At 44.6% G+C, this 10,997-nt stretch overlaps 1 protein-coding gene across 1 annotated transcript; it reads left to right on the plus strand.

The window, feature by feature from the left end:
* Window positions 1-8,937: 8,937 nt before the first annotated feature.
* On the plus strand, window positions 8,938-9,573 carry LOC140860608 (secreted RxLR effector protein 161-like). Its single transcript, XM_073263610.1, has one exon. The coding sequence runs from the start codon at window positions 8,938-8,940 to the stop codon at window positions 9,571-9,573; it is 636 nt and encodes a 211-aa protein (XP_073119711.1).
* Window positions 9,574-10,997: the final 1,424 nt, after the last annotated feature.

The following is a 10,997-nucleotide window of genomic DNA, read 5'->3' on the forward strand; positions in this document are numbered from 1 at the left end:
CTTCTTAAAAGTAAAGATGAAGCTATTGAAAAATTTGTCAACTATAAAAGTGAAGTTGAAAACCAACTTGACAAAAAAATTAAGGTGCTAAGAAGTGATCGTGAAGGTGAGTATGAATCACCATTTGCTGATTTTTGTGCTCAACATGGTATTAGACACGAAAGAACTGCACCTTACTCTCCACAGCAAAATGGGGTTGCAGAGAGAAAAAATCGCACTTTGAAAGAAATGATGAATGCACTATTATTAAGTTCTGGTTTATCACAGAACATGTGGGGAGAAGCTGTTCTAACAGCTAATTAGCTTTTAAATAAGGTACCCCGAAAGAAGCAAGATAAAATTCCATATGAATTATGGAAAGGAAAAACACCTTCCTATCAATATTTGCGAGTGTGGGGGTGTCTTGCTAAAGTAGTTTTACCTACTCCGAAAAAGGTCAAGATTGGACCTAAAACTGTTGATTGCATTTTCATTGGATATGCACACAACAGTAGCGCTTATCGATTTATTGTATATGAATCTCAAATTTCTGACATTCATAATAATACAATAATGGAATCAAGAAATGCATCATTTTATGAAAATGTGTTTCCTTGCAAATCTAAAGAAGAACCATGTTCTTCCAAAAGATCTCATGAGCTTATGGAAGTTAACCATGAGGTTGAACCTAGATGTAGCAAGAGAGCTAGAATTGAGAAATTATTTGGTCCTGATTTCATCACTTTCATGATGGAAAGTAAACCTCAAAGCTTCAATGAAGCTGTGAATTCATCTGAATGACCTCAATGGAAAGAGGCTATAAATTCTGAAATAGAATCTATTTTGCAAAATCATACGTGGGAACTAGTGGACCTTCCTCCAGGAAGTAAACCTCTAGGTTCAAAATGGATTTTCAAAAGGAAGATGAAATCAGATGGAACAATAGATAAGTATAAAGCCATATTGGTAATCAAGGGTTACCGTCAACGTGAAGGGCTTGATTACTTTGACACTTATTCTCCAGTAACGAGAATAACTTCAATCCGGGTGATTCTTGCAATTTCCGCTTTGCGAAATCTTAAAGTACACCAAATGGATGTAAAGACTGCTTTTCTAAATGGAGATTTAGAAGAAGAAATTTACATGGAACAACCTGAGGGATTTTCTGCACGTGGGCAAGAAAATAAGGTTTGTAAATTGGTGAAGTCTTTTATATGGATTAAAGCAAGCACCAAAACAATGGCACAAAAAATTTGATAAAGTCATGCTAGAAAGTAGATTTAAAATCAATGAATGTGACAAATGTGTATACGTTAAGGACAATGGAAATGGATATGTCATTTTATGTCTTTACGTAGATGACATGCTTATCATCGGGAGTAATGATAAGCTTATTCAATCTGTAGTGACCCTTACCCAGATCATCTACTAAACAGAACTTAGGCATGCAATTAACTTAATAAAACAGATATCAGAATAAAACTGCGGAAACCAATAACATTATACAATCCCAGGTAAAGAAATCTGTAATTATCCAATTATACAACCAAATCGAATAGCTGTATAAACCCAAACAACAGTAATAAAGCCTAGACGAAGTTCCAGCTGGCCAACCACTGACTAGCCCCTCCTGGATCCACCCTCCTCGTCCAATCGCAAACCTGCCCGATGGAATAGGGTGTCCAGAAAATACAGAGTACGAGACGTGAGCATAAAACGCTCAGTGCGAGAGTATGAGTATACATGCATGCAAAGTGAACTCCCTATAGACTCGAGGTCAAGGATTAGATAACAGAGACAGACCGGGCCCTGGTATGTAGCACGCTGTGCCGTCGCTTCAGGAGGTGGCTCCCATACCGAGATAACCGTGGAAACACCGGACCCAAATCGATGGAAGTCCATCCACTAACAGGATAGGGTACAACCCTACTACAGACATCTCGAAGGAGATACAGCAAGATGCAAATGAATGCAGCATAATATCATGGCATATAAATCATGCAGTCACATAATACATGCATACTCAGTCAGGATATCTCGAACAGTACTTTCGTACCTCAAATACCAGGTAGGCACTACCAGCTCTAAGTCCAAGCCTAAAGTCCGCCTACACAGCGAAATGATATCACTATCATTACAGTGCTCTAAAATCCTTAACTAAGCTATTGCATACTCCTAAATATTTATAGGAAGCAAAAGCTATACCTTCGTCCGTCGTTAGCCCTTTGATGTCGATGCCTCCAGAACTTGGGCACAACTCCGCTACGACTATCGAACGCCTCTCCGACCTCCGGACCAAGCCTAAGAAGACTAGAACAGCTCGAATATGACTAGAAATAGAGAGGAAATCCGGAATTGGCAAGGAGAAATGAAATCTCGGCCTTCTATTTATAGGCAACGATCGGAGCCTCCGATCCTTGATCGGAACGTCCGAACCTCGATCGGAACGTCCGATCCTGCCATCGGAGCTTCCGAAGATCCTGATCTGCCACGTGTCAAAATATCACTTGATGACTCCGGATAAGGGTGATCGGAGCTTCCGGTCCTGATCGGAGCTTCCGATCCAGCCACACGTCATGGATGACGTAATATCATCGGTGCCTCCGATCCTCATCGAGCTTCCGATCCCGATCGGAGCTTCCGATCGTCCCTTCGGAGCTTCCGATCCGTCCAATCCCCAATTTATTTAATTAGCATTAATCCTTTAATTACTCAATTAGGGTTCGGGCTACTACATTCTCCCCCACTTAAGATATTTCGTCCTCGAAATCAGATCTTAAGTACCGAATGCAAATACAGAAATCAGAAACATTTTTTTATTCAATCAAACGTTTACAGAGTTTGCAACTGAATACAACTTAAAGAATGAAATCAAAACAACTCAGGATGGTCTTTACGCATCCTGTCCTCAAGCTCCCAAGTAGCTTCCTCAGTGCCTCGGCACTGCCACTGAACTAAAACCAAAGGAATGACTTTGTTCCGTAAAACCTTATCCTTATAATCAAGGATACGAAGAGGTTTCTCAACATAAGTCAAATCCTTGTCTACCTGAACCTCAGATCGCTGCAAAATATGAGATTCATCCGCCACATACCGTCGCAACAGAGATACGTGGAACACATCGTGAATGCTGGATAGATGCGGTGGCAAAGCTAGTCGATAAGCCAAATCGCCAATGCTCTCCAAGATCTCAAACGGACCGATAAATCTGGGAGACAACTTGCCCTTAAGGCCAAATCTGAGAATCTTGCGGAAAGGTGACACTCTCAGAAACACTTTCTCCCCGACCTCGAACTGCAAAGGCCTACGCTTAATATTAGCATAGCTGGCCTGACGATCCTGTGCAGTCTTAATCCGTTTCTTGATCTGATCAACAATGTCTATCGCCTGCTGGATAAACTCCGGTCCTTCAGCCTGTCTCTCCCCCACTTCTTCCCAGAAGAGTGGAGTACGACAACGTCGCCCATACAACGCCTCAAAAGGTGCCATCCCAATACTAGTGTGATAGCTGTTGTTGTAAGCGAACTCGATCAACGGCAAATGATCCTGCCAGGCTGAACCAAAATCCAAGACGCACGCTCTAAGCATATCCTCTAACGTACGGATAGTGCGCTCTGACTGACCATCAGTCTCCGGATGATAGGCTGTACTCAAACTGAGAGTAGTACCCATCGCACGCTGAACACTCCCCCAGAATCTAGAAGTAAACCTGGGGTCCCGATCGCTGACAATGCTCACAGGCACTCCATGAAGTCGAACGATCTCCTGAATGTACATCCGTGTCATGCGATCCACAGAGTACTCTCGGCTATAGGCAATGAAATGTGCTGACTTGGTGAGTCGGTCCACCACAACCCAGATAGCATCACAGTTCCTCGGGGATACCGGCAATTGGGTCACAAAGTCCATAGTGATAAACTCCCATTTCCATTCAGGAATAGGCAGACTGTGAAGCAATCCTCCAGGTCTTCGGTGCTCTGCCTTGACCTGTTGACACACCAAACATCTCGAAACAAACTGATAAACACTGCGTTTCATTCCCTTCCACCAGAAACGAGTACGTAGATCCTTGTACATCTTGTTGCTCCCAGGATGAATACTCAACTTAGTGCGATGTGCCTGAGACAAAATCTCCTCTCGCAACTCTTCATCCTGTGGAATCACAAGCCTACCAGACAAACACAGAAAGCCATCTGACTGATAATGAAATCCAGACAAGCTACCCTCGTTAGCTAGACGAGCTAAACGCTGGGTCTTCGAATCAGACATCTGAGCATCTCGGATCCGCGAGTACAAAGCTGGCTCAGATAATATCGCAAACATCTGGATACTCTGCATACCTTTCTTATGCTTGAAGGTATAACCTGAAGTACAACAGTCACTGATCGCACTAGACATCGAACAAGTCTGAAGTGCGGATAGTCGCACCTTGCGACTCAAAGCATCAGCGGTGAGATTAGCAGCTCCCGGATGGTACTTAATCTCGCAATCATAGTCCTTAAGCAAGTCCATCCAACGTCTCTGTCTCATGTTCAATTCTGCCTGAGTGAACAAATACTTGAGACTCTTATGGTCGGTGAAGATCTCAAATTTCTCGCCATACAGATAATGACGCCAGATCTTCAAAGCGAACACAATGGCTGCTAACTCCAAATCATGGACTGGGTAGTTGTCCTCGTGAAGCTTCAGCTGTCTAGAAGCGTATGCGATCACATGCCCATTCTGAGTCAGGACACAACCTAACCCCTGAAGAGAAGCATCCGTGTAAACTACATACCCTCCAGATCCTGACGGTAATGCTAACACCGGCGCAGAAGTCAACCGCCGTCGAAGCTCACGGAAATTCTCCTCACACTCGGAGGACCACTCGAAATCCACACCCTTGCGGGTAAGCTGCGTCAACGGTCGAGCTAACTGAGAGAAGTTCAGAATGAAGCGACGATAATACCCTGCTAGACCCAGAAAACTACGGATCTCAGCAACCGTCGTCGGACGCGACCAATTAAGTACCGCTTCAATCTTGCTTGGATCAACAGAAATCTCCTCCCTGGATATGATATGGCCAAGAAAAACCACTCTATCCATCCAGAACTCACACTTGCTCAGCTTGGCGTACAACTGCTCATCTCGAAGAGTCTGTAGTACCAACCGCAAGTGAGAAACATGCTCTTCCGTATTACGCGAATACACCAAGATGTCGTAAATAAAGACCACGACAAACTTGTCCAAATACTCCCTGAAGACACGGTTCATCAGATCCATGAATATAGCCGGCGCATTAGTCAAACCAAATGGCATCACTAGGAACTCGTAATGCCCATAGCGAGTACGGAATGCAGTCTTGGCTACGTCCTGACCACGGACTCTCAACTGATGATACCCAGATCTCAAGTCAATCTTGGAGTAAATAGAAGTACCCTGCAGCTGATCAAACAAGTCATCAATACGAGGCAACGGATACTTGTTCTTCACAGTGACTCGATTCAGCTGCCGATAGTCAATGCACAGCCGCATCGACCCATCCTTCTTCTTCACGAAGAGAACAGGAGCTCCCCAAGGAGATACACTAGGACGAATGTACCCCTTGTCCAAAAGATCTTGTAGCTGATTCTTCAACTCACGCATCTCTGACGGAGCCAGACGATACGGTGCTCTAGAAATAGGCGAAGTACCCGGCATCAACTCTATGCCAAATTCGACTTCCCTAGCAGGAGGAAAACCCAGAATCTCATCAGGAAACACATCTGGAAATTCATCCACAACAGGAATGCTCTCTATCCCAATACTCTCAGCGGACAAATCAACTGCATAGATAAGGTAGCCTTCCCCGCCAGACTCCAGAGCTCGACAGGCTCTCAAAGCTGATACCAAAGGCATCGGGGGTCGCGCTCCCTCACCATAGAAAAACCAACTCTCACTCCCTTCCGGATGAAAGCGTACTAATCTCTGATAGCAGTCCACTGAAGCTCGATAGGTAGTCAGCACATCTATTCCCAGAATGCAATCAAAGTCGTCCATCGCCAGGACCATGAGATTCACCAACAGAACGTTCCCTTCGAACTCTAAAGGGCAACCCATCACTAGACGCTTAGCCAAAGCAGATTGGCCCGTCGGAGTAGAAACAGACATCACTACGTCTAGTGCAATGCATGGTAACTTATGCCTCTTAACAAAACGTGCAGAAATGAAGGAATGAGATGCACCAGTGTCAATAAGTACAAGAGCAGGTATACCATAAAGCATAAATGTACCTGCGATGACTTTCTCATTCTCCTCCACAGCCTGATCATGTCTCAGGGCAAACACCTGGCCAGAAGCTCGTGGCCTCAAATGAGAACTCCCAGCAGACTGTCCCTGCGACCTCTGCTGAACGGTGGCCTGAGAACCCGATCCTGAACCTGAACCAGAACCGCCTCCCCCAGACAGTGGACAATCCCTCCGGATATGACCAGTCTCTCCACAACGGAAACAAGCTCCAGAAGCTCTGCGGCACTTGTCGGATGGATGGTTCTTCCCACAGTGATCACACTTGTCCTTCTTACCGAAACGGACAACACCTCCCGAACCAGAGGAAGAAGTAGACCCGGACTTCTTGAATGACTGGGCACGGGGGGCCAAAGAACTAGCAGGTCTCGACTGAGAGAAAGACCTGTTTCGCCGAATGCTGTCCTCCGCCTGGTGACAACGGCTCACCAAACCCTCGTAGGACATGTCGTCGCCAACCGCCACACGGTCATGGATCTCAGGGTTAAGGCCCTGAAGGAACAGATTATACTTCATCTCTGAGCTATCAGCAATCTCGGGGCAATAGGATAGCAGATCAAAGAACCTCTGCTGATACTCATCGATAGACATGGCTCCCTGTCGCAGACTCAGTAGCTCGCCTGCCTTCGACTGTCGGAGTGCAGGAGGAAAATACCGCTTTTGGAAAGCTGTGCGAAACTCGGCCCAGGTGGCCACTCCTCTCGCCGCAACAAAAGGTGCAGAAGTAAACCTCCACCACCTGCGTGCGCGCCCATCCAGAAGATAGCCAAGGGTCTCCACCTTCTGCTCATCGGTGCATTGGAAAGTCTGAAAAGTCGTCTCCATGCGGTCTAACCAGTTCTCCGCATCCTCCGGAGACTCACCTCCAACTAAGGGCTTAGGACCCATAGCTAAGAATCGACGCACAGTGAAACGCTCGTCGTCATGGTGACGATGACGCCGTTCTCGACGAGGCTCCCGGTCGGCATCACCCCAACGCCCACCAACACTGCCATGAGAACTCTGGTCGTCACGATTTGACATCTACAAAAATACCTCAAGATGAGACTAAATCCCAAGAAATCTTTTGCATGCTCTGATACCATAAATGTAGTGACCCTTACCCAGATCATCTACTAAACAGAACTTAGACATGCAATTAACTTAATAAAACAGATATCAGAATAAAACTGCGGAAACCAATAACATTATACAATCCCAGGTAAAGGAATCTGTAATTATCCAATTATACAACCAAATCGAATAGCTGTATAAACCCAAACAACAGTAATAAAGCCTAGACGAAGTTCCAGCTGGCCAACCACTGACTAGCCCCTCCTGGATCCACCCTCCTCGTCCAATCGCAAACCTGCCCCATGGAATAGGGTGTCCAGAAAATACAGAGTACGAGACATGAGCATAAAACGCTCAGTGCGAGAGTATGAGTATACATGCATGCAAAGTGAACTCCCTATAGACTCGAGGTCAAGGATCAGATAACAGAGACAGACCGGGCCCTGGTATGTAGCACGCTGTGCCGTCGCTTCAGGAGGTGGCTCCCATACCGAGATAACCGTGGAAACACCGGACCCAAATCGATGGAAGTCCATCCACTAACAGGATAGGGTACAACCCTACTACAGATATCTCGAAGGAGATACAACAAGATGCAAATGAATGCAGCATAATATCATGGCATATAAATCATGCAGTCACATAATACATGCATACTCAGTCAGGATATCTCGAACAGTACTTTCGTACCTCAAATACCAGGTAGGCACTACCAGCTCTAAGTCCAAGCCTAAAGTCCGCCTACACAGCGAAATGATACCACTATCATTACAGTGCTCTAAAAGCCTTAACTAAGCTATTGCATACTCCTAAATATTTATAGGAAGCAAAAGCTATACCTTCGTCCGTCGTTAGCCCTTTGATGTCGATGCCTCCAGAACTTGGGCACAACTCCGCTACGACTATCGAACGCCTCTCCGACCTCCGGACCAAGCCTAAGAAGACTAGAACAGCTCGAATATGACTAGAAATAGAGAGGAAATCCGGAATTGGCAAGGAGAAATGAAATCTCGGCCTTCTATTTATAGGCAACGATCGGAGCCTCCGATCCTTGATCGGAACGTCCGAACCTCGATCGGAACGTCCGATCCTGCCATCGGAGCTTCCGAAGATCCTGATCTGCCACGTGTCAAAATATCACTTGATGACTCCGGATAGGGGTGATCGGAGCTTTCGGTCCTGATCGGAGCTTCCGATCCAGCCACACGTCATGGATGACGTAATATCATCGGTGCCTCCGATCCTCATCGGAGCTTCCGATCCCGATCGGAGCTTCCGATCGTCCCTTCGGAGCTTCCGATCCGTCCAATCCCCAATTTATTTAATTAGCATTAATCCTTTAATTACTCAATTAGGGTTCGGGCTACTGCACAATCCATTAAGAAATTTTTGAACTCAAAATTCGACATGAAAGATTTGGGATTAGCTGAAGTCATCCTTGGAATTAAAATACATAGAACATCGGAAGGGATAGTTCTAAGTCAGTCACATTATGCAAACAAAATACTTGAGAAATTCAGTAAGGATGACTCTGCATTGGCTAGAACCCCGATAGATACAAGTCAACATTTATCAAAAAATCGAGGTGAGAGTATCTCCCAATTAGAATACTCTCGAGTAATAGGAAGTCTAATGTACTTAATGAGTTGTACACGACCAGACATAGCCTATGCAGTAAGCAAATTGAGCAGATTCACGAGTAATCCAGGAGTTGAACACTGGAATGCAATTGTCAGATTGCTAAGGTACTTAAGGTATACTCGTGATCATGGGCTGCACTATACCAGATATCCCGCTGTAATTGAAGGATACAGTGATGCGAACTGGATATCTGATATGAAAGATTCAAAATCTACAAGTGGATTTGTATTCACTTTAGGAGGTGCAGCAATATCCTGGAAATCTTCTAAACAAACAGTTATAGCCAGATCCACGATGGAATCTGAATTCATAGCCCTTGATAAGTGTGCTGAAGAGGCTGAATGGTTGCGTTTATTCTTAGAAGATGTTTCTGGGTGGGTAAAACCCATGCCATCTATTTGCATACATTGTGATAGTCAATCTGCAATAGGAAGGGCACAAAACAATATGTATAATGGTAAGTCTAGACATATACGTCGTAGACACAATACCATTAGACAACTACTCTCAATTGGAGTTATCTCTATTGACTATGTCAAGTCAAAGGATAATATAGTGGATCCGTTAACCAAAGGGTTAAACAGAGAGTTAGTTGAAAAATCGACAAAAAGAATGGGACTGAAGCCTATGGAATAAATTGGTGCGAAGGAAAACCCAACCTATGATGACTGGAGATCTCAAGAACTAGGTTCAATGGGACAACCTAACCGCACTAGTTTGGTCGATCACTGTGGGGGGTAATCCATAGTCTATTCCTATTATAAAACAGTGATTATTGAGGATAAGCTTATGGCTTTTAATGATTCTGATGGAGTAAACATAGAATCACCTATGTGAGAGAGAAGTGGGGCCGCTTCGAAGGAATTGTTAGGAACAATTCTAGATCCTCTTACAGAACCAGGCGGGTGTTCATGGCCAAAAACGAATACAATCATGAGAACTGAATTGTATCAAGAAGATTTCTGTGTGAAGTATATCTTAATTTACATGAACGGATGTACAGTTCAAAGACATCGCGTCTACTGTCAACCAGTGAATTACTATGCCTTCACAAGGGAAAGTTCAAAGGATAACACCTACCTATCCTATGCAGGATTCAACTGTTGAACGTTATCATGTATTTTCGTTTATCTTTCAATTTCCATTCATGTGGGAGATTGTTGGAAAATTATCGGATTCTTGGAATGAATGGGCTTTTCCATTGTGTATGGAAATTGTGCTTGTAAAGTTAAATGGGTGGATGGTTAAGTGGGAATATTGATGTTGTCCCACATTGGAAAAATAAGTTGGAATGGGAGAGTTTATATTGTGTTACACTTTGAAAATGTGTAAGAATAATTGGTCAAGAGGCTCTCTCTCGCGCGCGCCCTCATGCACGCCTGCGCAGGGGGGTGCAAATCTTGGGTCCGATTTGAACTGAAAATGGCTTGACTTGTGTACGAGCGCGACCCGGGTGCATCGAATGTCGGACTGATCAAGGCAAAAGTTGCTTGCCAGTGTTGGCTTCGTTTTGCTAATATTTTGTAATAATTCATTGTTGACGTCCGGTGTCATACTCCGAGCACAACCGAGAGTGGACGAATTTGTTTTAAGGAAACTATATGTCATACAGGCCTCGGGTTTGCTTCTTGCATTCGTTGCATTTTTCTTTCCGTACTGTCTCGGCTCTTGCGTGTCGTTCATCTTTTCTCTCGGTATGTAATTATGTTCCCATCCTAGATTAGGGTGGAGGAGAACTTCTTCCCTTCTACGAGCTCCTGGATCTGGACATAAGGCTCTTGGGTCTTATAGTCACCAGGGAGCTTGGGTTGGGTGATATTAGGCAAGAAATCGGTCAGGGAGTTCGAGGGGCAGGGAATTTGAATGAAAAAGTATCTAAAACTCCATCACTTCGGAGAAGAAGGGATATTAACGAGAAATCGGCTATTGACCCAGGAGGTTTGGGAGAATGCACACTCATAAAAGCGAGACAAAATAATAATGAAGGATGATGGGGTGAATCAGGATATTGTTCATCCTAAAGAGTACAAAGACCAAGGTCGTGATGTGGAAAGATTTAA

The sequence above is a fragment of the Henckelia pumila genome, chromosome 4 (assembly GCF_033568475.1).
Source record: "Henckelia pumila isolate YLH828 chromosome 4, ASM3356847v2, whole genome shotgun sequence".
Classification (NCBI taxonomy): domain Eukaryota; kingdom Viridiplantae; phylum Streptophyta; class Magnoliopsida; order Lamiales; family Gesneriaceae; genus Henckelia; species Henckelia pumila.